The sequence below is a fragment of the Halichoerus grypus genome, chromosome 12, assembly GCF_964656455.1.
Source record: "Halichoerus grypus chromosome 12, mHalGry1.hap1.1, whole genome shotgun sequence".
NCBI lineage: Eukaryota > Metazoa > Chordata > Mammalia > Carnivora > Phocidae > Halichoerus > Halichoerus grypus.
The window spans coordinates 89,030,767-89,058,681 of record NC_135723.1 but is presented as its reverse complement, the minus strand read 5'-3'; the positions used below and the strand labels follow the sequence as shown (position 1 = coordinate 89,058,681).

The window sequence follows — 27,915 nt, the reverse complement described above, 5'->3', positions numbered from 1 at the left end:
GAATGATCTGTAGGTGTTGGTATTAAGTTTATGATGTTTTGTCTGTTTTCCTCCTCCTTGCCTCCCTATTTTTCTCTCTCATCCTTCTCTACAATTATTAAGCACCTACAAAGTACAAAGCACTTAATACTTATCCTTGTTCCTTACTGTAAGGCTAATTTATTTATTAAATAGTCTTTGGGAGACATAATCTTATAAATCTAATTTTGCTAGTTAAGCAGATCTTTTCACCTAAGAGGTTGTAGTCTGGGTTGTTACTCAGAAACATTTTAAACTAGTTCTTCTGTGGTTCTTTGATGTAGATTGCTGCTTGGTTAATGTATTCTTTTTTTTTTTTTTAAGATTTTATTTTTTGCGGCGCCTGGGTGGCTCAGTTGGTTAGGCGACTGCCTTCGGCTCAGGTCATGATCCCAGAGTCCTGGGATCGAGTCCCACATTGGGCTCCCGGCTCAGCAGGGAGCCTACTTCTCCCTCTGACCCTATCCCCTCTCATGCTGTTTCTCTCTCTCTCTGTCTCTCAAATAAATAAATAAAGTCTTAAAAAAAAAAAGATTTTATTTTTTTGTTTGACAGAGACAGAAAGAGCACAGATAGGCAGAGCGGCAGGCAGAGGGAGAGGGAGAAGCAGGCTCTCCGTGGAGCGGGGAGCCCGACATGGGGCTTGATCCCAGGACCCTGGGATCATGACCTGAGCCAAAGGCAGCTGCTTAACTGACTGAGCCACCCAGGCGCCCCTGGTTAATGTATTCTTATACATGCCTGTTGCTTTAACACAGGGTTACCTCATTTAAAAAATTACTGTTTTGTGCATTAAAGCTTCTAGAAGCATTGCAGGTGTTACAAACAGTTTACCGTAATTTGCCTAGTCCCAGAAAATTGGTGAAATGGTAACTGCTGAAGTTATAGCCACTATCAAAGTTTAAACACTTTCACATGAGTAAGTATAGTAACATTGTTTACAGTTATCTACCACATGTTATTATACCTGTATATTGTTAGTACCAACAGTTTGATTCTTAAAACTTTCCTCCCATTAATAGATACACTGTAATTTTTATAATAACTAATGGTTGCATACTTCATATAGTAAGACTATAGCTATATTGCAAAAAATCCCATTCTCTCCCCTCACTCCAGGGTGGGGAGGGGGATTATAAGTGGATAACTAAATGGTGACTTAATTTTAATATTGTTTTGTTTTATTTTAAAGATTTTATTTATTTGTCAGAGAGAGAGGGAGGGAGCGCACAAGCAGGGGGAGTGGCAGGCAGAGAGAGCAGGCTCCTCGCTGAGCAAGGAGCCCAATGTGGGACTCAGATCCCAGGACCTTGGGATCATGACCTGAGCCGAAGGCAGACGCTTAACCGACAAAGCCACCCAGGTGTCCCTTAATTTTAATTTTTTATTTTGGCTATTTGCTCTTTTATTCCCCCTTTCTCCTTCAATCCCTCACCACCATTGTTCATAAAAGCTGTTTTCTCTTCAGTTAAAACCCAGCTGCTTCCCTTGTAATACCAGTCATTAGTTTACCTTTGGCTGTTTTCCTTTCTTGTTAAAACTTAACTTAGACTCTAATAATTATTTTATCCAACTTCCATGTCTTTATTTTGTTGCTTTTGCATTTTTCATTACTCATATTTTACTTTCTTCATTCCTTTTTGCACCTCCATCTGAATTTCTTCCTTCTATGAAATATGAAACTGCACCCAATTCTGAACTTGTAGGTAATTGTCTCACTCTTTTATTTTTTGTATACAAGTAGTATGATTTTTGGAACTTACTGAGGCTCCCAACATTGGAAGCATTTTCTAAACATTTAGTAAGTGTTGATTAACATCACTCAGAACAGTTTTACTTACTGCTTTAACATGTGTTATTCAGAATGGTCTTAGTTTTATTGTAGCTGTGTATGGAGGTATTTCATGTCAATATTTCTCACGTACTGTATTTGTTTCCTGAAATTTATCTAATTGGAAAACAAGGCTGTGTCTACAAATTACTTCAAGTTTTGTGAAATTTTATAGTAAGAGTAATGGAGATGCAGAAATAATTTTTTGTATCCTAAAATAGTTCTAGTAGTTTCCTGTTGCATGCTGGAGCAACTCATTGGGGTCTGTTAAAGTAAATGCTTGGAGTGGAGAGAAATCATGTGTTTAATATAATACTAAAAAAGATTTCCTTAGGAAGAAGGTTAAGAGAAATAGATTTGGAAGAAGTCCAAGACTTAAGACTCATGCTCGGATTTGTGAGGTTTCTCTGTTAGTTTGGAGCAGGGGTCCCTGCTGCTTGTTTTTCTAAGGCCCAAGGGAGGGGTTTTTACATTTTCAAGTATTTGAAAAAATAATCAAAAGAGTAATATTTTGTGATATGGGAAAATTAAGTGAAATTCAAATTTCAATGTCCATAAATAAGTTTTATGGTAACACAGCCACACTCATTTCTTTATGTATTGTCTGCAGCTGTCTTCGTACTTGAGCAGCAGAGTTGAGTGATTGCAGGTCTGTATGGCCCACAAAGAATAAAATAGTATTCAGCCCTTCACAGAAAGTATTTGCTGACTCCTAGTTTGGAACCTCTTCTCTTTTAGTGAGTGTTAGATTTTTTTAAATGGGCTTTTAGATTCTTTCTTTTCTTTCTTTCTTTCTTTTCTTTCTTTCTTTCTTTCTTTCTTTCTTTCTTTCTTTCTTTCTTTCTTTCTTCTTTCCTTCCTTCCTTCCTTCCTTTCTTTCTTCTTTCCTTCCTTCCTTCCTTCCTTTCTTAAAGATTTATTTCTTTATAGAGATGGGGGAGTGGGGCAGAGAATCTCAAACAGACTCCTCGCTGAGCAGGGAGCCCCACTTGGGCTGAATCTGACAACCCTGAGATCATGACCTGAGCCAAAATAAGAGTTGGATGCTTAACCAACTGAGCCACGCAGGCGCCCCTGGGGCTTTTAGTTTCTAAGATGGCAATGGTATGGATAAGTTAGCATATTTTTTATTCCACTGTTAGGTAAATAATATCTTCCATTTCCTCAGAATTTAGGTGCACATATATGTTTTTAGTCATTTTTTAATTTTTTAACTTTTATTTTTTAAAGATTTTATTTATTTATTTGACAGAGAGATAGCGAGAGGAGGAACACAAGCAGAGAGAGTGGGAAAGGGAGAAGCAGGCTCCCCACCAAGCAGGGAGCCCGATGCGGGACTCGATCCCAGGACCCTGGGATCATGACCTGAGCTGAAGGCAGACACTTAATGACTGAGCCACCCAGGCGCCCCTTTAGTCATTTTTTTAAACTATAGGCTTAAATTCCACAATACTATTTGAAATGTATAATTATTTAAATAGATAATTTGGCTCTAAGAAATGAATATACTTTTTTAAAAAATAGGTTCTTTATAAATTGCTTCACTTGTTGATCGTGGACTTTTTAACTTTTTATTTTAAAGTATGTGTATAGAGTATACCTATATGTGATTTAAAGATTAATAAAACAAGCACATTGGAGTGTGTCCCACCCAGCCAAAAATTGAAAGGATGGACTTCCTCATTAGTCAGTCAGTGCTTGCCATGAAGTAGGAAGACCGAAGTGGTGGCAGGTGAAATAATTTGGGGATGGATGAATTGGAACTGATCTCTTGGTGGAAGAGGAACATGCAGCATGCAACCTGGGATCAGGATTTAAGAGGTGTTAGAATCTAAGCAACTGGGTGACATTTAGATAAGTAAAGAAGAGGTCCCACTTAACCATGCTAATAAACATTTTTGTTTGTTTGTTTTTAATACTGAGAGGATGAAACTGGCTCTTGCACTTCAGTTTAGTATTTTTGCTTGATTGATTTTTTTCTATCTTATCTGTTACTACTGGTATACTATAAACTGATGTACAGACACATCTCTAAAAGGACTAATTTATGTTCAGAGTGACTAGGAGGGTTTTGAATTTTTGATGCTTTGATTCATTTGTTTCAAATAGTTCTCTGGGTCAGTCCTTAAAAACTATAAAATAGGCACACCCTTCTACCAGGTGCTGCCCCCCCAAATAGATCTGGGTTTTTTTGTGGGGTATTTTTGTTTTGTTTTTCTGAATGGAAAATACACTGATATACACAACTCCTTCTGTTGACAACCTGTGTAAGTATGGTAGAGAACTAATTAGCACACTAATTAGTCTCTGCTTTGATTTTATGCAGATTTGATTTTATCTTATTAATAATACTTTCATCAGGCTTAGCCTTTAATTTTTTTAACTCCTCGCTTTCTTCTGAGAGAGCATTAAGCTAATAGGAAACATGTTGATGCTGATTCTCTAATTATACATTCAAAAGTTTTTTCGTCTCATCACTTTGTGTCTTTTTGTCAGATGCACTTAATTTTTAATTTAAAATAGCTTTTCCCTTTATAAATGTAAATGTTTATTTTCTAAAAATTGGAAAATAGGAGGAAGAAAAGAAACTGCACATAGTCACCCTGCTATTTTGGCATTTTCCCTTTGAATCATTCTTTGTATCCTCCCCCCCCCCCGTGGGAACCTATAATTTGCTATACATTTGCCTGTGGCACAGTGTTGAACACAATAGATGTGATCTTTGTACTCAGAGGATTCAAAGTTTAGTAACTGTGAAGTTATTTTTAAAAATTAATGTACTATAATAGAAGAAATGCATTAATATAATGTCTTTTTACAAGACTCATACACAAGGCTCGTTTCCAATCCATACCATTTCTTTCATTGTTTCTGTAGATGTAGTCACTATTACCAGCTTATATATAATTTTTTCTATGACTTTTTAATGTAAAAGGTTGTACAGTACCTGCAGTTAAACTTTTTCATTCAGTATGTTTGTATATGTAGATCTACCTTAGTCTTTTAAACTGTTGTATTTCTTTTTATTGATTTACTGTAATTTTGTCATTTCCTATTGATGGGCATTTAGGTTTCCCTTTTTTTTGCCATTACAAAAAAGTGCTGGAAGTGTTTGTATATGCCTTAGTATGTGTGCAGCTCTTTCTGCGTGGAAGATACAGGGAGTTGGGATTAGTAGATCATAGAGAGTATGTGGTTACCCTTGAAATTTTACTGTTCATATTCCTCTTAAAGTTGGACCTTACGGGAGCTTATCTTACATCACTCTTCTCCTGACATGTTGTTATTGCTTAATATTTTATTTTATCTTTTTTTTTTTTTTTTTTTTTTTTTTTTTTTAAAAGATTTTATTTATTTATTTGACAGAGAGGTAGCGAGAGCAGGAACACAAGCAGGGGGAGTGGAAGAGGGAGAAGCAGGCCCCCCGCCGAGCAGGGAGCCCGATGTGGGACTCGATCCCAGGACCCTGGGATCATGACCTGAGCCGAAGGCAGACGCTTAACGACTGAGCCACCCAGGCGCCCTATTTTATTTTATCTTTGTTAAATCCAACAAATTATACTGTTCTGTATAGAAGTACATGATTTAATTGGTATACATTTTTACCATATTCTTTTCTCACTGTCTCTTCTTTATTTTTTATTTTTTATTTTTTTAAAGATTTTATTTATTTATTTGACAGAGAGAGACATAGTGAGAGAGGGAACACAAGCAGGGGGAGTAGGAGAGGGAGAAGCAGGTCTCCCACGGAGCAGGGAGCCCCATGTGGGGCTCGATCCCAGGACCCTGGGATCACAACCTGAGCCGAAGGCAGACGCTTAACGACTGAGCCACCCAGGCGCCCCTCACTGTCTCTTCTTTAATCTCTGTCTGTGAGATCATTTTCCTTCTTCCTGAAGAACATCTTCAAAATTTCCTTCAGTGGAAGTCTCTTACTGGTAAACTGTCTCTATTTTTGTTTATTTGTTTTAATTTTTAATTTAGCCTTCTTTTATCAATTATTTTTAGCTCTTTATCATGGAAATTTGTGAGCATACATGAAAGTAGACCAATAGTGTGATGAAACCCAGTTATTTCTATCCCATAGTTTCTGTAGTTACATTTTACCATTCTACTTTCATCTCTTCCCCATTCTGTGTCTCCTTTCCTGCTGAAATATTATATCATGAAGTCTGTAAATACTTCAGTGTATCTCCTATAGAAGAGCTTTTAAAAATGTTAAAAAAAAAAAAGATAGCAGGAAGGGAAAAATGAAGGGGGGGAATCGGAGGGGGAGATGAACCATGAGAGACTATGGACTCTGAGAAACAAACTGAGGGTTCTAGAGGGGAGGGGGGTGGGAGGACGGGTTAGCCTGGTGATGGGTATTAAAGAGGGCACATACTGAATGGAGCACTGGGTGTTATATGCAAACAAATGAATCATGGAACACTACATCAAAAACTAATGATGTAATGTATGGTGATTAACATAACATAATTAAAAAAAAACAAAAAAATAAACATAATACTACTACTATCCCTAACTCACAGTAATTCCTTAATATCATCTAGTATCCAGTCCATGTGAAAATGTTGATTATCTCAAAAAATGTTTTATGATTTTACTCTCATTCTTGAGGGTTATTCTTTTCTAGGAAGACAATTGTAGGTTGATAATTTTCTTTCAGTATCTATGTATGTCTTTCCCTTCTGACTTAAGTTGTTGCTGTTGAGAAGTCAGCTGTAATTCTAATTATTCCATTGGGTGAGAGGTCCTTTATAAAAGTCTGCTTTTAAGATTCTTGTTACCTTCAGTGTTCTGCAGTTTTGCTGTCTTGTAGCTGGATGTGGGTTTGTGATCCCACTTAGGTATATTGTGCTCTCTGGGTCTGCAGATTATTTTTAACCATTGTGGGAAACCTGCAGCTGTTATCTTTTTCTTTTAAGACTGAAAAAATTGAATATACAGAAACATATAAAACATGTACAGCAAGTGTCTTTATAACCCAGGTCAAAAATAGAATATTTCAAGTACCCTCAGAATTTCTCAGATAACATCTCTTCTCATTCATAACCCTTTCCCTTTCATTCAGAGGCACTCAGTAGTCTGACTTTTATTACCTTATGTGCATCCCTGAAATATATTTTATTTGTTTAAATGTATATGACCACAGTTATATTCTTCTTGCTTTCTTTGCTCAACATTGTTTGTGAGATTCATCTGTGGTGTTGTGTAGCTGTAGTTCATTTTCTTTTCTTTTCTTTTTTTTTTAAGACTTTATTTATTTATTTGAGAGAGAAAGAGAGCAGCAGCAGAGGGATAGGAGAAGCAGGCTCCCTACTGAGCAGGGAGCCCAATGCGGGGCTCGATCCCAGGACCCTGAGATCATGACCTGAGCTGAAGGCAGATGCTTAACTGACTGAGCCACCCAGGCGCCCCACTGTAGTTCATTTTCTTTATTTCTTTTTTTTTTTTTAAAGATTTTTTATTTATTTGACAGAGAGACACAGCGAGAGAGGGAACACAAGCAGGGGGAGTGGGAGAGGGAGAAGCAGGCTTCCTGCTGAGCAGGGAGCCCGATATGGGGCTCGATCCCAGGACCCTGGGACCATGACCTGAGCCGAAGGCAGGCGCTTAATGACTGAGCCACCCAGGCGCCCCTGTAGTTCATTTTCATACGGCCATTATTTCTTCAAATATTTTTTTCTTCTCCTTTTCTCTCCTTTTGTTCCCATTATGTGTATGTTGATGCACTCAGTGGTGTTTTACTTTTCTGAGGGTCTGTTCAGTTTTCTTTTTTCTTTTTCCTCGCTGTTTCTTGGATTGAATAATCTTTATTAATCTGTCTTTGATTTTGCCAGTTCATTCTTCTGACAATTGAAATGCACTGTTGAGCCCCTCTAATGACTTTTTTCTTATTATACTTTCCAACTCCAGAATTTCATTGTTTATTTTTAATAATATTTATCTCTTTATTGACACTCTATTTGATGTGACATTGTCATCATACGTTACTTCTTTAATTATGATTTTCTTTAGTTCTTTGAATATATATGTAAATGGCTCTTTGAAGTCTTTGTTAAATCCGACATCTGGTGGCTCACACAGGCAGTTTCTATTGCCTGCTTTTTCCTTCTATATGGGTTATACATTCCTATTTCTTTGTATGGCTAGTAATTTCTTATTGGAAACTGGACATCTTATATAATATTGTAGCAACTCTGGATACTGGTCTCCCCTGCCCCTCTCAGCCCTTATGATTGTTACTTGCTTATTTGTTTTTTTTTTTCTTTTTTTTAAAAAGATTTTATTTATTTATTTGACAGAGAGAGACACAGCGAGAGAGGGAACACAAGCAGGGGCAGAAGGAGAGGGGGAAGCAGGCTTCCTGTGGAGCAGGGAGCCCGATGCGGGGCGCGATCCCAGGACCCTGGAATCATGACCTGAGCCGAAGGCAGACGCTTAACAACTGAGCCACCCAGGCGCCCCGTTACTTGCTTATTTGTTTAGTTACTGGGTGGATTATTTTAGTGAAGTCTGTTTCCCTCTTGCAGTGTTAAGCATCTGGTGTTGTTCCTAGGGGGTGCAGATTTGGATATGCCCACATTAACCCAGGGATTTTTCACAGGGCTCCCTTTCACTGCCTCTTTCCTTGACCACACCCAGATGTTAAGCTCCATTAATTGCCACCTGCCTGCTCCATTGTTTTCAACAATGCCTTAGGACATAAATTGTTTCTCAGCTTGATCCAAAAAATTGGAGCTCACTTGAAGGGATAGTTCTTGAGTCAGAGCTTGAAATTTGTTCTGACCCCAGGAGGGCTCATTCCAGCTGGTTTACAGGTTAGCCTGTTTCTGAATCTCCTCCCATTTGTCCTTCACCACAATGTCCAAGGTTTTGAGATTGCCCTTAGGCTTGAACTTCACACTCTGTTGCAGACAAAGTCAACATTGGAACAATGTTGGATTGGAACAGTCTCTTTGGAAGAGATTCAGAGCTATTGGTTTTAAGGCCTGCTTTACCTTTGGCTCTGGCTCTGGAATTGGGTAGTAGAGACAGTGATGTGCTTTTCTCTTTGTGTTTCACCCCCAGTTTAGGAACTGAGCACTTCTTGGAGGTATATATGGTAGTCTCAGGTCACCTAGTCTTGCCTTTCCTGGTGTGGGACTTCTGCTTTCCAAAGTAGCTGAGTGGAGGACAATCTGGGTCCTAGTATTTTCAACATGTAGCAGCAACATAGGACCTCTTTTCTGTGCGTGGCAGTTGAGTGGAAGAGAGGTGCCCTTATCTGCACATACCTGGAACTTAGCTTTAGCATCAGGTAGCTTTGAGCAGAATGAGAAATACTGACGTCCTGCTCCTCCTGGGAAGATTGCTCTTGGACTGGTAGCTGTGGTGAGAGGGTACTCTTTGTTCCTGGCTGTACCAATCTGAAATTTCAGCCTCACTGAGCCAGTAAGGGGGAAGGAAAGAGAGGGGTAGGTTTTGGTTCAAATACTACATAGTCTTGTGTTTTTCCTGAGTTTTAGATTTTCTTGGGAAAATGTTTCTTCATTTGCCTCATACCTTAGGATCATTTTTGTCTGTTGGGGTCACTAATATATCCCAAAGACATAGACTAGAATTTGAAACACAGTAAGAGCTGAATAACTATTTTATTGAATCACTCAATAAATGAAGATAAAAAAGAACTGTTAGAATGGCAGAAACTTCATTGGTCAGCTATCTAACTTTTCTAATAAAGTGAGAACCTTTGTAAGTAGAAGGAATAAATGTTATGTTGTACTGGATACAATTAGAACAACCGTTAGCTTTCTTGATAAGAGAGCTTAAATGTGCTTTTACCTTTTGCTTTTTAAACTTCCCGTTTTAAACGACTAGTCATTGTTAAGTTCTATATTATACTATACTTTAAGTAGTGATGTAGAAGTCTCTACCAAAGTGGTTTAAGTTAGATCTTTTTTACTTGAATCATTTTAAATATGTATGGAGACTTTTTTTACAGGAAGGAAACTTGTAGCAAATCTTTTTTTTTCTTTAAATTGATAATACACATAAATGATCATCTTCAGTTTTTAATTATTTTAATTTTCATATTGTTAGGTTTTTTAAAAATATATTTGTATGCAAAGGTTGCATTTCCTTATTGCTTTGATTTGAATGATTTGTCATCTTGGCTGTCTTTGATTTGTTCAGCTGATAAATTGGTAGTAATTTTAATAACAACTCTCCCAAAATCAATGATCATATTCCTCCAGCTGCAAATGAATGCATGCAAATTAGCAAATTACTTTTAGTACTGAGTATTGCATCATGAGTAAATAAAAAAACCTTTGCCTTTTCAGTGAGATGTTCAGAGAAGTCTGTTACTATATCTAATATGTATTTGCTACATATGGACTTGAAAAGATTGGCAGTTTTGTTCAGTGAGTCTTCTGATAGGTACCTACACATTTATGGATGAATAAATAGGTACTTCCCCTTTCTTTACCCCCTTCCTTCCTTCCTTCCATCCCTTCTTTCTTGCTGTCCTTCCACTTGACAAATAGTTACATGCCACCAACTGTTCTGAGATTTTTGGATATGCCAATAAGTAAGACAGTTTTTTCCCTCCTGGGGGTTACTTTCTACTGGAAAAAGATTTGGTTCATATTCTTCCACCCTTATCTACCTCTTCTGCAAAAAATGCTGAGGGGACATGTTATAATGTGTGAGATGACTTGGATGCTGATTTTGATTTACATCTTCTGAAGTAAAATAATTTACTAAATGAACACGTTGGTGGAGAGGTCAAAAGCAGTCCCACATAACTGATTCTTTTATGTATAATGGCATCTTAACCTTTATGAAGGAGACTTTAAATTCTTAGGTATTTTTCTAAAACATAAATAAGCTTTCCTCCTGTTCCTAAAGGTAATACAGACAGTCTTGAGTTCCATAGTGTATGTATATTCATGGTATATGTATACTGGTAATTCGGTACTTAATTTAAAATGGGGAAGTATTGTTGATATTTAGGCAATCAGCTTACCTTGCTTTTTTATGTAGCAAACTGTCCATAGCTAGTGTTCAGTCTGGTTTTTTGCCTTTGTGTAGTTTATTATTTAAGTAACATGCTTTGTGAAATAAGTACCTAAAATAGAAACAGTGGATAACTTCGAATGTTGTTTCCTATTTTTGAAGAAGGTTGTCAGTCATAAATGACATATAACAATAATTTATTCCTTTTTTTTTTCATTATTCATTCATCAAATAAGTGAGTACTGACTCTTTACCACCAGCCATATTGTAGCTGCTTGGTATACCATCGTAAATGTGATGTGCCAGGTTAATTTCTCTGCTCTCCTGAAGTTTCCATTCTAGTGAGATTGGACTGGTTGTTAAATAAGAATTTTATAGTCATAAAACAGTGATTAAGTAAACTGTAAGTGGTGTGGTATTATACTTAAAGGTTTTAAAAAATGTTAGTTTATAGTTCTATGTATATATATCGAGTATATGGTTTTTATGGACACTTAAGATGCTATTCTGGATACCCTTCAAAGTCTGTGTGTGTATATATTTCATATCTGTAAGTAGCTTTCTGTTACATGTTGTTACAGTATATTTTGGTTGTGTAGTATATCCAGCAGTATAATTTGCAGTGCAGTGGAGTTGCATCATATACACATTTACCTTATGACAAAATCAGCTGTGAGATTGGCAAAAAATTAAAGGACTAATGACTTTAAGTAAGGAACCAAATACTTGAAAAGTTTTCTCAAAAGTGCTTTTTACACCCCATTTAAGTGTATAGTGTATATTTTTCTTTTATTGATTTTTTATTATAAAATATATCTAACCCCAAATTTGTCATTTTAAGTATTTTTAAGTGTACATTCAGTGGCATTAAGTACATTCACTGTGTTGTGTAACCATCACCACTTTCTATTTCTAAAACCTTTTTTACCATCCCAACCAGAGACTCTATATCCATTAAGCAGTAACTCCCCATTCTCCCTCTCCCCAACCCCCAGTAACCTCTACTCTCCTTTCTATGTCAGTGAATTTGCCTGTTCTAGATATCTCATATCAGTGGAATCATATGATACTTGTCTTTTTGTGACTGGCTTATTTCACTTAGTACAGTGCTTTCAAGGTTCATCCACATTGTAGCATGTATCAGAATTTTACTCTTTTTATGGCCGAATATATTCTATGTGTACACTACATTTTCCATTCATCTGATGGACACTTGGGTTGTTTCCATCTTCAGCTGTTGTGAATAATGCTGCTGTGAACATTGCTGTACAAGTATCTGTTCAAGTCCCTGCTTTGAGTTTTTTGGGTATATATCCAGAAGTGGATCATATGCTAATTCTATATTTAACTTTTTGAGGAACCACCAAACTGTTGTCCACAGTGGCTACAGTACTTTAGATTTTACAGTATATTTTTATACAGATTTTTTGAACAGGGTCCTAAGCACAAAAACATGTATGCAGCACTTTATGAGTGATTTTTGAGCATGGTTTTGAGTACGGTACTTTTATTTTGTGTACTTCACTACTCTTTGGTGTTTCAAGAGCATTATATTTTGTCGATTTATACTGTGTGGTATTAGTTTCAGTTGATCTAGAGAATAAGAACTTGGATAATAAGGTAGAGATTTTCTGTAGTATTGACTTTTTTGAAAAAGGAACATCATTTTCACTTTTTGGAAATGTATATTTCATACACAAAGATATGCAGCTGCAACTTCAGTGATCATAATTTCTGTCTTACCATGTTGGAAAGGGCATGGGTTCTGAAGCTGGTGGTCTTACTTTTGACTTGTATGTTTTAACCCTTAGAGCCAGGTTTACCACGTAGCCTCAGTTTTACCTTTTATAAATGTGTTCTTACCAAGTCACTGTGAGGATTAGATAGTGTATGTGAAAATGAACTTTTTTTTTTTTTTCAAAATTAATTACCGAATCAAAAACTAATCACTTCTGTCCTAAGAACCCCCACACCTCCTCCAGGAAGTCATTGGCTTGACTTTCCTTTTTCATTTAAAAACATCTTTTCTTTCTGTGTCTTATACCTTTATAAATCTTATTGTTTTAACTCATTTTGTTTTATTTTTATTTCAATATACTATAAATATTTATAGTATATTAAATATTTATAGAATTTATACAATATATAATTTTAGTATAAATATTAATATTTATGAAATAAAATTATTCTTTCTTAAATGAAAATTTGGGCTAAGGTATTTGGAGAGGAGAGAGTTTATTTCAAAGCTTATTTTATTTTATTTTATTTTATTTTATTTTTTTAAAGATTTTATTTATTCATGAGAGAGAGAGAGAGAGGTAGAGGGAGAAGCAGGCTCCCAAGGAGCAGGGAGCCTGATGCGGGACTTGATCCCAGGACCCTGGGATCATGACGTGAGCCGAAGGCAGACGCTTAACCATCTGAGCCACCCAGGCGCCCTCAAAGCTTATTTTAAAGCTTAGTTTCAGTGATGTTACATAAAGGAAATTTCTCTGTACTTGAATTTTCATTTAATTTTGCATGTCTTAGCATTTTTCAGATGAATAAATTGAGTCCTCGAGCTTTTGAGTGTCTTAACCAAGATCATATAGCTATTTAGTGGAGGGATGAGGCAGAAATCAGCTCTTTTACTTTGTATTCCAGTGTTCGTTCTACCACATTGGACTTCTCTCCTACATTTTACCAGTTCTGTGATTACTTTGACAACAGGCTTGCATGGTGTCTCTCCATGGTACTAGAAGTGTACAAAATGCCCTCTCACTTGTTTTAACCATCTTAAGGGACTTCTTGCTGTTTTATTTCCTTTCCTCCCTCTAAACTGGAAAATACATAGTCTTGCAGACCCTTTAAAAAAATTTTTAAGGGCGCCTGGGTGGCTCAGTCGGTTAAGTGTCTGCGTTCGGCTCGGGTCATGATCCCAGGGTCTTGAGATGGAGCCAGCATCGGGCTCCTTGCTCAGCGGGGAGCCTGCTTCTCCCTCTCCCTCTGCCTGCCACTCCCCCTGCTTGTGCTCTCTCTCTCTCTCTCTCTCTCTGTGTCAAATAAATAAATAAAATCTTTAAAAAAAAATTTTTTTTTTTTAGGGGCGCCTGGGTGGCTCAGTTGGTTAAGCATCTGCCTTTGGCTCAGGTCACGATCCCAGGGTCCTGGGATGGAGCATCATGTCCTGCTCTCTGCTCAGCGGGGAGTCTGCTTCTTCCTCTCCCTCTGCCCCTCCCTCTGCTTGTGCACTCTCTCTCTCTCTCTCTAATAAATAAAATCTTAAAAATGTTTTTTTTAAAAAACAATCAAAAAGCAAAAATTCAATATGTCATCTTTTATTTATGGTAATTTACTTTTTGGAAAGCTTTTCAATTCATAAATCCCAACTGTTTACCTCCCAGCATCCCATAAATTACCTCACTAAAACTCAAGTAAGCTATTGGTTGTGGAAGTAATGTCATGCAATCAAAAGTACGTTAGAAGTGTAGATAGCACCTCTCAGTTAGTTTCATGTTGGTGGAGACTATGTTTGAGTCTGTTTTTCCTGCAGGTATAGTTTGGGATATTCAAGTTGGAGGAGCTATTAGAAATCAGCTCTAATTTTAATATATGAAGAAACTGATAGTAGCAAAATTGGGTCTGCAAACCGGGATTCTGGAATTGGTTATAAATACGTACACCATGTCTTTAAAAAAATTTATTTTGAAGTAGTTGTAGCATCATAGGAAGATATTTTATTTTTCTTCTAATTATTAAAAGTCAGATTTATGGGACACCTGGGTGGCTCAGTTGGTTAAGCGTCTGCCTTCGGCTCGGGTCATGATCCCAGGGTCCTGGGATCGAGTTCCACATCAGGCTCCTGGCTCAGCGGGGAGCCTGCTTTTCCCTCTGCCTGCCACTGTCCCTGCTTGTGCTCGCTCTCTGACATAATAAATAAATAAAATCTTAAAAAAAAAATAAAAGATTTAACTTAATTTTTCAAAAGATGAAAATAATTCATAAGGTTTGCCATTTGAAATACAAAAAGAATATTTTGTAACAAATCAGATAATACAGATTTTTCTAAAATAAAATTTTGAAAATAAAATTAATTTGAAAAATAAAATTTCCTACTTACCTCCATTTTGTCTTTTTTGATAAGGTAACATTTTGGTGTATAACCTTTTATGTGCTTTATTTTCTTAGAGAAACAAATCAAATATATATACATACAGGGTATATATATTTATGTGGAAATAATTGTCTATGTTAGTCTCCAGCTTGATTTATTTATTTATTTTTAAAGATTTATTTATTTGTCAGAGAGAGAGAGAGTGAGAGCACAAGCAGGGGGAGTGGCAGGCAGAGGGAGAAGCAGGTCCCCCACTGAGCAGGGAGCCCGATTCGGGACTCAATCCCAGGACCCTGGGATCATGACCTGAGCTGAAGGCAGATGCTTAACCAACTGAGCCACCCAGGCATCTCCAGCTTGATTTATTTTTTAATTTTTAATATATTTTTAAGATTTTATTTATTTATTTGAAAGAAGAGCGCAAGTGGTGGGGGGTGCGGGGGAGGAGCAGAGGGAGAGGGCCAAGTGGACTCCGCACTGATTGGGGAGCCCATTGCAGGGCTCGATCCCACGACCTGGAGATGACAACCTGAGCCAAAATCAAGAATCAGATGCTTAACTGACTTAGCCACCCAGGCGCCCCTCCAGCTTGCTTTAAAAAGACAAACCAAAACCAAAAACAAAAACCCAACAACTTTATAATAGACATCTTCTGATTCAAGACATCCAGTTTATGGCTATAACATTATTTAGTTAATGATTTCCCAACTGATGGACAGTTACTTTGCAGTTTTCTGCTCTAGGAACAGTGCTGCCAAACAGAGCAAAGTACTTGGTCCACCGGTGTATTTATGTGGGATAGATTCTAAAGTGGTATAAAGGCATGGTTAACAGCACAGATTCAGGGGCTGAGACTTGCTGGAATGAATCCAGGCTGCACCACTTAAGAGCCAGGCAAAGGCAACTTAAGGCAAGGTACTTTTTGTGCTCTTATTTTCTCTGAAAGAGGAACTTAGATCAGTGATAATTTTTACTTTCTGGGGAGACTTAACTTCTTTGATAAGCTAATGGGGAAAATATGCTCTCTCAACTATTTACTAACCAGAGAGGTTGATCATCTTTTCATATGTTGTAATTATTTGTAATTCTGTGAATTACTCATCGTCTTCTGTTCTCATTTTGTTTGACTTAATTGCCTTTTTAAAATTGCTTTGTGAGATTTGTTTATATACTCTGGACCCTAACTCTTCATTATATATAGTGAATATATCCTTTACTCTGTTGCTTGCCTTTAATTTTGTGTTTTCTTCTTTCCACATTACTAAGTTGACCATATCTTTCTATGTAGATCTGTCTTTAAAGTAGATAGACCAGAATTTTATTATTGCTTATAAACTGTTCTATCCTTACCATATTGATTTGTGAATGTCACTGTTACTAAATATTAAAATCTCATAAATTCATGGTTCTGTTTCTAGAGTATTTAGGTTCTTTAATCTTTTGTCTAGTTTTGTACCCGTCAAATTTAAAATTACTCTAGCTTTGTAACAGTTCAGTATCTGATAGCACAAATTCCCACATTTCCCCCCTAGAAGTTTTAAAGCAGTTTGTATGCATTTACTCTTTCTTATAAACTTTAGAATCAGTTTGTTGAATTATGTTAAAAAAAAAAACACCTGTTATTTTGATAGAGATTGCATTGACTTACATTTTGGAGGCTAAAATAGTGATTTCAACATAATGTTATAATTTACCATTGACTTTACTAAATTGTTACATAAAGATTTTCAACTCCCCATAATCTAAAATGATAAATTATTTAATTTTTCAAAACACTTTGGAGTATGGAATCTTTGGTTTCTTCCCCCTTCCTTTTTTTGTAGGATTTTGTACCATTACCATAGAAATACTTTTTTTGTTTTTTTGTTTTTTTTTGTTTTTTTAAAGATTTTAATTTATTTATTTGTCAGAGAGAGAGAGAGAGAGAGCAAGCACAAGCAGGGGGAGCAGCAGAGGGAGATGGAGAAGCAGACTCCCCACTGAGCAGGGAGCCCGATGTGGGACTCGATCCCAGGACCCTGGGATCATGACCTGAGCTGAAGGCAGACGCTTAACAACTGAGCCACCCAGGCGTCCCCTTTTTTTGTTTTATATGTGCTTATTTTACCAGAAGTTTTTAGTGGCATAATAATACGTATTTGATTGTAAACCATTGGGTTCTATGGCATATTTTTTCAGTTCTAGTCTTTTTCTGTGGTAAAGGTTTGATATTAACATGTAATTATAGATGACTGAAGCCTTTTCTATTTCATTAGGTTTATTTTGTAAACACATTTATTTTCTGACACATTTTAGAATTCTGTAATACTCCTTTAGTTATATGGCAGCATTACTAGCTTTTAGGTCAAAGATGAGACAGTGTAGAGTGTGTTTTAAGGCTGTATGTTATTTATTTCCCTAAAATGTGCTGTGATTAGGTACTAGGTTAGTATTAAATGTTTTATGTAGAAAGGCGGAAGTTCTTTCGTCTTTCTCTTGAATCCAAAAGATTAGTAATGCTAGACTTTTTATTTTGACATTCAAAACAACTTCAGAATTCTATTCTGAAATCTCATCTGAAATGATAGCAAAATTTGTTTGATTAATGTTTTACAAATTTTTTGTTAATATGGTTCCAGATGGTTGAAATGCCATTTTTTCCCCAGTAGTAAACAGTATACTTTGTTTCTTCTCATGCAGGTCTTTGAAGTTCTACAGTTTAGTTCTCAGTGCTGAACTTCCTTCTCCCTTAAGTTATTATAAACTTTTGCTGCTGTTTAATAAACGTGAAGATGTCTCGCAGTCCTGATGCGAAGGAAGACCCTGTGGAATGTCCTCTTTGCATGGAGCCCTTGGAGATAGATGATATCAACTTTTTTCCTTGCACCTGTGGCTATCAGATTTGCCGATTTTGTTGGCATCGAATTCGCACTGATGAAAATGGGCTTTGTCCTGCGTGTAGAAAGGTAAATACTCCAAAGTAACTTTGTGTACAGTTTTTTTGCCCCATGCATGTGAGTAAGTAGATTTAAAAGAATCTACAAACCTCAGGTGATTTTATGTGTAACATTATATTTTTAAGATAATAATGAAGTAGAAAAACACTATATGACCTTGGTAAAGTCATATAACCTCTCTGGTTAACCTTTAGCTTTCTAATCTGGAGAGATTCATAAGATCAGCGGTGCTGGATATTTAAGAGAAATAGGAGTAGAGAGGCTGTGGATTTAGATAGGATGGTATGAAATTGGAAAAACATACTCAGCTGGGAGGAAATTCACTTTAATTTTCTAGTACAAAATAGGGGAAAAGTTTTGACATTTACTAAAAGAGGTTATGGGTTAAAATGACGGAAATCCTGTTTCAGAAGGTAATGGTTACTCATTTGTTGAGTCTTTACAACAACTCCAGGCTGTAATGCTATCCCCAATGTACATTGAAACTAGGCCTTTCAAGTAATTTGTCCACAGGCATCAGCTAGTGGATAGTACGTTTGGGATTCAAATATAAATCTTTTGAGTCTTTTCTAGCTCTAAATAGTTCTATGATTTTTAATATTCCTGGATCTTGTTTAAATAAGCAGGCACAACAGTTACAGTATAGTGAGTGACTTAAAATGAGTGGGATTGCCGCATTTCTATTTTGAAGGACTTTATTTGTGATCTAGGGGCTAATGTAAATATCTTCTTTTTTTTTTGCCTTTGCTTTTCAGTGTCTGTTGGTATGGTTTAAACTTTTCTGTTTACCCATTTCAAAGAGCTCTTATATTCATTACTACAAATTTTGAGAAAGCAGGAATGTGTTTTAGATACCTAGAATATTTATCTCTCAGTTTCCTTACCAGAGAGATTATATCTCAGAAGGCAATGCATTATCCAGTTGTTTTTTTAATCTAGTGGGCATGTAATTAATATATATTACCTGAATGAAAAAAGGTTAGCTCTAATTAAGTGTTGAGTTTATATACAGTATGTATATGTAGTATATATAACATGTAATAGATATTTATAATGTATATATAATATATCTTTTTGTATAGTTAATGTATTTTAGGGATGTGAATGAAAAGCAAAGGAAAACCTTAATATTAGCTTTGGTCAAAATCTGTAATAAATTTGTGTTAGTGAATTTTAAGCATTCAGTCATATTTTAAAAAGTGGTTCCTGGTCATTCCATAAGAAGACAGTTGTATTGAACTGTTCTGTTGAAAGTGGTAATTTTTAGTATAGCCCAAGACTATAAAGCTTGTGAAGTCGTTTGACTTCTTAAGTTTATCTCTTTTTTTTCTTTGGGTGTGCTATGAAAAGAAATCTTAATAAAAAGACCACTTGTTAAATAGTCATTAGAGAAAAATCAATTATTTGGGGAAATGGGAGAAAAATTCACTTCACTTTTAGGGGATTACCTAGAATCACTTTAAATTCTTAGAAAGTAGAGAAAAAAGTAGAAAAATTTTAAGGATAAAGCAAAATAATTTTAGCAGAGCTGGTTATCAATAAAAGTGTGCCTTTCTGGGAGGATAAGCAAGTGTGATGAATCGGAAAAACAGTAGGCCATTGGGATCAATTTAAAGAAAGAAGCATTAGCTCAAACATACTCAGGATAAGGCTGCTGAGAAAAAGGAAGAGTAGTGGTGCTTTTAAAAAAGATCCTAGGGAAAGTATCCGTGTAGTTGCCTGAGTGTTGCATTGGAGCAAGATACGGGTCGAGCCTAACTTTTATGCCATGTAGCAGAGACAGATGCTCTCTAGCTGGAACACTGATTATAAATTTGGGTCAGAGCCTTAAGGTGGATGGAGATACCCTGGGGGAACTAAGACCTCCTGTGCTCAGAAGATGAATTATTGATATACTCTGTCCACCAGTTTGTCCTCCTTGCAGTCACAAAAGAGCATCCTGCAGTAAACAGAAATAGCATTTATAGACTGGTTGACAGAGTTCTTACATGTAAAAATGTGTAAGAACCAAGAATTAACAGACATTTCAGGAATACCAACATCAGTACCAAAAATCAGTAAATAAGAGAACCTAACATAAGTAAGCAAACAGAAAGAAACATTTAAAAAGGGTCATTGGTGCTTCTCAAACAAATAAAAGAGAATGGCAAATCTATATAGAAGGAACATTTTTTAAAGAGCAGATTAGAGATCTTGCAAATGAATAATCCTATGGGTGGGCTGAAGAACGAATGAACAAAGTTTAAGAACAAATTAATAAGTTGGAAGATTTTGCTGAGTATTTTTTTTTTTTGCAGCATATAGTACAAAAAGATTTTAAAAAAGCATGAAAGAGAAGTTAAGCAGCATAAAAGATCTGGTTCTAATCTGCTAAGAGAAGTTGCAGAAGCAGTGAAATAAGAATGGGTGGGAAGGAATAAAGAACCACTAGAAGGAAATTTCAGGTGAAAAGCAGTTGTCCTTAGAAGGGCTGTGTGAGTAGGAGACAAGATGACTGAAAAATATCAACATCTATTAATAGAATTGTAAAATTTTAGAGTATCTAGAATAAAGACAAAGTTCTCAAAGCTTATGGGAGAAAAATGCATAGACTACAAAGGAACAAGAATAAAACTGATACTGGTGTTTTTGTTCTATAACGATGGAAAAGAGAAAATAATTGAGAAATTTGTTTTTCCAAATTTTTGAGGGTAAATGAGGAATTCTCAATTTCATTCACATGTAAAAGCATAATAAAATATTTTCCAGACATAAAAAGATTCATAAGGTTTAATATCCACTATACAGGACAAGTAGAAGAGTTGGTGAGTGTGTAAGGGAAGTAAAGAATGGCCATTGACTGAGATGGGGAAGACCTCAGTAGGGACAGGTTTTTGAGAAGATCAGGAACTCAGTTTTAGACATGTTGAGTTTGAGATTCCTATTAGAAATCTAAATGGAGAAATTGGTTAGGTGAATATTCAAATTTGGTTCTGGTATGGAAATATAAATTTGAGAGTTATATAACATATAGAATGTTATTTATAAAGTAATACTGGATGAGATCACAAGAGCGGGTCAATAGAAAAGATGAGAGATTGTCTAAGGATGGGCACCAAAGCTCTCCAACATTTATAGAAAGAAAAAAATCTATATTAAATAATTATGAGACAACCTCCTTTAGGGTTTCTAAGTTATAATCTTTAGCTGCGGTCTTTACTGTTAAGTCAGACCGGGAGGATTTTTTTTGTTTTCTTGTTGACTTAATATAACTACAACTGCTACAACTGCTAGAACTTCTGCTTGGTCTGTGACTACTCGAACTTGCTCCTGCTTGTCTCATGGCTGTTGTGGGTCATGGACAGTAGACGGTGCTGACCACACAGAGTCTTGGCTTAGCCTTGCCAGAGAGTGTGCTGAGCACACTTAGCACATGTAGTTATGAAGCTGCCTGTCTTAGTCAGGGACCAGCAAATCTTTACATCTCTGGAGACCAGCCTCAGTGGTTGTGTTAACACAGGAGGACCTCAAGTGTTGCCCGATGCCTGGAGAAGACCACGAAGCTGCCATTTACACATAGCCCAGCCCTGCTGGAAGATGGCCTGTAGAGGCCACTCTGTGAAATGGCAAATCAAGATGATTTAAGTAAACTTGGAGATGCAGGTGGGGAGTTGGTTGAAGCAAGCCCTGGTTGGGGTGCACAAAGGAAACCTGCTTGTTTACGTAAAGGGCCTCTTTGCTTTAGTATTTTGAGAAGCAGAGAGGTGGGCAGGTTTTACAAACCAAGAGAGTTTAATGTTTCTCTTTGGTCCTAGTTGCCATGCCTAAAAGGATCAAAAAGACCTTCCGTGTTTCCCTAAACTAAGGCATAGGCTACCTGGTCATTCCTTAGACTGCCTTTGTATGTTCTTTTAGTGCAGCATTTCTGAGAAAAATACCTGGTGGAAACAGCGGATGTGGGAACACAGGTAGTGTACTGATGTAGCATCATACAATATTGACTCATGTGGAAGCCAGACAGGCCAAAGAGATGAAAACTCTGACAAAGTTACTGTTATTTTCATCTCAGAAGTAACAGAGGATATTGCATTCATGAAACAAGAACAGGGTAGTCTAAAAAAAATTCAGTGAAGGATAAACACTGTTACTAATAATTAAAATATAGCAGAAATAACAAGGAAAGAGTTGGGAGATGAATTTGAGAAAATTTCTTAAAAAGTAGTGCAAAAAGACAAAGGAGATATTCTTATTTGATAAATATTCTTATTTGAGAGAAGAGATAACTTTATTTGAGGATCAATCCAGGAGGTCAAATACTAAATAGTGTTCTAGAAATAGACCACAGTAATATAGAAGGAAAGTTATTTCAGAAATATGATTGAAGAATATTCCCAAGACCAAAGGATATATTTCCAGATTAAAAAGGCCTATTGAGTGCCAGGCACAAACTATTTTTAAACAGAAAACTGAAAACAAAGAAGTTCTACAAGCTTCCAAAGAGGAAAAATGTAGGCTACAAATGAAGATCAGGCATCGGAATCATTTCAGAATTCTCAAAAGCAAGACTTGAAGCTTGAAGATATTTCGGAAGGAAATTTATTTTCATCCTGGAACTCCATATCTTCCTGTTAAGTGTGAAGGTACATGAAAAGACCTTTTCAGACGTGAAAGATCTCGAATTTTTTTTTTATCTTCCGTGCATTCTCTCTCAGGAATCTACTGCAGAATATGCCCCTCACATGAAGGAATGAAGAAAAGAGAATACATGGGTTAAAGGAAAGAGGTGACCAAGTACAGGACTGATGCAGTGGGATTCCTAAGATGATGGGAAAGAGGACAACCAGTACAGAATGTGGCGGATCAGAAAGTTGCAAGAGAAGGGTTTCTACAAAAAGATAAAATTGAGAGAATACTTGGTGTTTTAAAAGAGAATTGTGTTGTGAGGCCATTTCAACATTTGGAGGAGATTTGATGGTTTAATCTAATCAGACAGTTAACTCTAGGGGAAACAAAAAGCTGTACAAGAAAAGTAATCATATTATGCTGCAATGGCTCAGATATGTTGTAGGGGTTGAGATTTTTTTCCCCCCCGTACAGATATATTGTTACAGCATCATTTGTAGAAAAGACTATTTCTTCACTGTTGAGTGGTTTTCAACTCTTAAAAATCAGTTGCTCATAAATGTGTAAGTTCATTTCTGTCATCCACAGACGATTGTTTCTATCCTTATGCCAATACCATACTGTCTTGACTACTCTTAAGTCTTCAAATCGGGTATGGTAGACCTTTCAATTTTGTTATTCTTTATAGAATTTATTTTGGGCATCTAAGACCTTAGCATTTCCACATAAGTTTTTTAATTAGTTTGTAATTTTGTACAAAAAACCTACTGGGCTTTTGATTGAACTTGAATAAACAGGTCAATTTGAGGAAAAATGACATCTTGAAAATGTTGGCTCATCTAGTTCTTTAATAAGGTTTATCTTTCCAGTTTTCTAGGTTTTAAACATTTATAAAACCATGTTCTGTAGTTTTCAGCATATGGAGTAGTATAGCATGATTTGTTATATTTATCTGTAACTATTTTATGTTTTCTGAGCTTCAGCATGTGATATTTTAAAAATTCCATTTTCCAGTTCATACATAGAATAATTGATTTTGTTAAATAGATTCCTTAGGCTTTTCTACATAGATGATCATGTCTTCTGTGAATAAAGGCAGTTTTACTTCTTCTTTTCCATCCTTTATGTTTTTAAATTATTTTTCTTGCCTTATTGCACTGGGTAAGCCCTCCAGTAGAACATTGGAATAAAGTGCTAAGAACAATTATCTTTGTTCCCAGTTTCAGTGGGAAGCATTGAGTATTTCACAGTAAGTATGTTCCTGGCTGTGAGTTTTTTGTAGATGGTTTTTTATCAGGTTGAGGACGTTTTCTTTGCTTACTGAGAGTTTTTATCACGAGTGGGTGTTGCATTTTGTCAAATGCCTTTTCTGTTTCTTTTGAAATCATCATGTGTTTTCTCCTTCATTCTGTTGAAATGGTGATTTAGGTTGATTGATTTTTGAATCAACCTTTCCTTCCAAGGATAAACCTCATTTGATGATAGTAAATTACCCTTTTTCTTTTCAATTTGCTAATATTTTCAGAAAGATTTTTATGTCTGTGTCATGAGAGGTATTTATCTGTGGCTTTATTTATATTGTTTTTAGGTTTGGTATCAAAGTAATACTTCATAAAATGGGTTAGGAAATGTTTCCTTGTCCTCTATATTCTGAAAAAGTTTACACGTGATTGGTATCACTTCTTTTTTATTTCCTCCCCAAATTCATTATTGACCTGGACTCGATCAGAGTGTCTTTATTGGAGAGCAGCCTATGGGAACTAGCTATCACAGGATTCCTCTATGTAGATTTCTGGAATTCTTTTTGGACTAGTTCCCGCTTTGTGATATTTTGCCCCATAAATTTAAGTTGCCTCAGCCTCTTCAGGTTTTGATCACTTTCCCCTCTGCTCAGTGTGATTGTTGGACCCAGCCAGTGTCCAGTAAGTGCTGGAAGAGCAGAAAGCTAGGATGTTTTCACTCATGGTTTTCATCTGTCTCATTTCTTTTCTCTCGGTAGTCACGGATTTGCTGTTCATTACCTATATTGTTTGATGTCTGAAAACAGTTGTTTCATGTATTTTGTCTTATTTTCTAGTTGTTTATGCTAGTAGGCCTGGTCTGTTACTATCTCCTCTGTCATGGCTGAAGGTAGAAATGTATAAGTAACATTTGAACTTTATAATAATGTAATTGTGAATGTTGACCTAACCAAAATTAGGGTGGAAGGTTAGAAAGTAGACGTGGGATATATGGTTAGGCTGGGTGAAAGAAAGCTATATTGTCAATTTGTATGATGTGAAAATATGTAGAACTGAAAAAGCAAGAAGTAGCCATACAAGCATCTTATTTAATGATGTGATAGTAAATGACAAAATAATGATCTAAAAGAGTCTAACAGGATTATTTCTAGGGAGAGGCAACTGGGTCAGGGAAAGAAGAAAATGAGAGATTGTTCTTTTCCCCAGTAAACCTTGTAGAACTGTTTGACTAGGAACATATACAGAAAATTATCAGTGAAACTAGGGAAATCATAGGAAAGAAGGTATAGTAGTACTGGTATTAGTCATAATCAAATTTAAGATCAAACACACTTTAAAAGAGAAAAGAGGAATTTTTTAATTGCTGTATGTCCATAGAGTCATGGAATTTTATTTACTTAACAGTAGCTCTTTGAAGTATATTGAGCTGATATAAATACCAGGAGAAACTATATCCATATCCATAGTGGAGAGAAGTCCAACTTCTATATTTTAGAGTTTGATAGATGAAATAGACCCAAAAAAAGGAAATGGAAAAAAAACTTTTTTTGAAGATTTTATTTATTTATTTGTCAGAGAGAGAGAGAGCACAAGCAGGGAGAGCGGCAGGCAGAGGGAGAAGCAGGCTCCCTGCTGAGCAAGGAGCCCGATGTGGGACTCGATCCCAGGACCCTGGGATCATGACCTGAGCTGAAGGCAGATGCTTAACCAACTGAGCCACCCAGGCATCCCAGGAAATGGAAAATTTGAGTAACACAGCAAGCATGTGTGTGCTTGTACATGCACACAACTTTGTACAAATTAATATAAAATTTTTTTTTAATTTGTTTATTTATAATCTCTACACCCAACATGGGGCTCAAACTCATGACCCCAAGATCAGAAATTGTGTTCTTTTCCAACTGAGTCAGCTAGGCAGCCCAAATTAGTACAAAACTTTAAAATACAAGTACAGTGAGCATAAAAATTGACTTGTTAGGCTACAGTGGAAACATTAACCAGTTCCAAAAAGAACTCAGTTGGGTATATCTTTTTATTTATCCTGTTTAGGGTTTGTAGGGCTTCTTAAATCTGTCTTGGTGAATTTCATTAGTTCTGGGAGAAAAAAATCAGCTATCATCTCTTCAGATACAGACTTTATTCTCTTTCCTCTCCTTCTGGGACTCTGATTACATATTTTTCAGATTCATTTTCACTGCTCTTCATGTCTCCTAATCTCTTTTCTGTTTGTTTGTTTTTTTTTCTTAATGCATTAATGGATGATTTCTTCTGATCTTTCTTTTTGTGTTTGAATTTTTTTTTTTAGGTCTAGTCTTTTGCTAAATATAAATATGTGTATTGAGTTTTAACATTTCGCCTTTCTAGAAGTAATGTTTGTTCTCTTTTCATGCTTGATATATTTTAAATACAATTTTGTACCCTGCACCTACTTTCAGGTTTATCATATATTTGAGGTTTTTTTGTTTTGTTTTGTTTTTTGGCAGCAGATCATATATTTGTTTAAACAGATAAGTGTTATTGTTTTTAAATCTATGTCAGATAATTCCAGTAGCTAAAGTCTGTGAGGAATGTTTCTACTGGTTGTTCATGTTGTTTTATTTCTTTATGTGCTTGGTTATATCTATGCCTGCTTCTTGGTTGTTGTCCCTGAATTATTTGTAGAGTTGTCCAGGGCCTAACGTATTTTTGCCCTCCTCTAGAGAAACTTTCATTTGTCTTCTGCTGGATCCTATAAACAGTGACGTTAGAGGTGCCTCAAGCATAATGGGCGCTGGTGGGGACAAGTATAAAGGTCTAAGGTCCCTAGGATGCAAATTTTCCGTAAGGTTGGTTTCAGCGACTTCTTCAGGATGTTTTTCTTCTATCCCCATTTTTCTTGTTCTGACCTGTCTGTAGTTTGTTCTTATCCTGAGACTGAAAGAGTCTTTTGGGGGACGGGCTGGGTCTCAGCTTAAGTTCTTTGAGTTCCCCAAAGACTCTTCACCTTGGGCTAGCCCTGGGCTTTGAATGCTGACCCTCCCTCCCCATTTGTTGTTACACAGATTTGCACTTACCTCTCTGGATTTTGACTTTTATACAGAAGTTGGCTTGGGACTTCCCCACTGTAGATCATTACTGTTTCTAAGATATTGGTTAAAAAACAAAACTTTATATAGTATTTTTCATTGTTTCTAGGAGGAGGAAAAGTTAAGGCTGTGAATGCATTTATTGGAAAACAAAGAACAAAAAATAAATTAGCTTATTTCTAGGTTAAGAAACCAAAAAAGAGTAGTAAACATTGTGACAGTAGAAGCAGGGATTAAGCAGAATTTGGTGAAATAGAAAAAAAGTAGTATTTCAATAAAAGTTAGAGCTGGTTCTCTGAAAGACAATAAAATAATCAAACTCTTGGCAAGTCTGATTGGAAAATAAAGAGAAAAAACATAAAAGATACATGAGAAATAAAAGTGGGACTATAACTACACACATGAAAAAAATTAAGTGATTACACTAGAGTCTATAAACCATCATAATTAATAGTTTGGCAGTTTATCGTCAGATTAACACTATTAAAAATATTTTACACATTAAAACTGCCATATGCCACAGGTGCCATATTTTGCATTAGTTTGATAGATAACACACAATAATATATTTAAAGAAAAATTTCACGCTTGTACTTTTTCATTTGACGCTGTATTCCTAGAAAATTAAGTTTAGTATACATGTTTCAGTCAAAAAGTAAACCATGTGTATTTTTCGTCTCCCATTTTTAGTCTTTCTCCCTTGCTTATGTCTTTGTACTGGCTTATTAATGTTGTGTCATTGGGTTTGTGGAGTAGGTATTTCTGGTGGTGTGTGTGCTGGAGCAGCTGTCGTGGAGTGCATGCCTTTCCAACTTTTTCTGGAGCCTTGAAAAGTTAAGATTTTTTTAAAAGAAAAATTAACCGTGCTAAATTCTCTGTTCTAGAGAGTAGCTTGGCGTTTATTTGGCAAATATTTATTGAGCGCCTAAAATGTGCACTTCTAGCTTCATATTTCATCCTGGAGAAAGACTTCAGATCATGCAAAAGTCACACAAGTTACCAAGTCAGCTGTTTTATATGCCTCCTACTCACAAGTCAGTTCCAGTATGCCAAATAGGACCAATTAGCTGGAAGATTCAGATTTTTATTTCATTATTTTTATTTAGATTTTTAAATGTGGAAATCA

General features: G+C 36.0%; 1 protein-coding gene across 6 annotated transcripts in view; it reads left to right on the top strand.

Moving 5' to 3' along the window:
* Positions 1-27,915, top strand: part of CNOT4 (CCR4-NOT transcription complex subunit 4) — a 144,973-nt gene that overhangs the window by 45,973 nt on the left and 71,085 nt on the right. For all 6 annotated transcript variants that reach the window (XM_036100586.2, XM_036100570.2, XM_036100576.2 and 3 more), the window contains exon 2: positions 17,625-17,890. In XM_036100586.2, coding sequence (XP_035956479.1) covers positions 17,717-17,890 — 174 coding nt within the window. In that variant the 5' untranslated portion in view covers positions 17,625-17,716. The remainder of the gene's footprint in view (positions 1-17,624; positions 17,891-27,915) is intronic.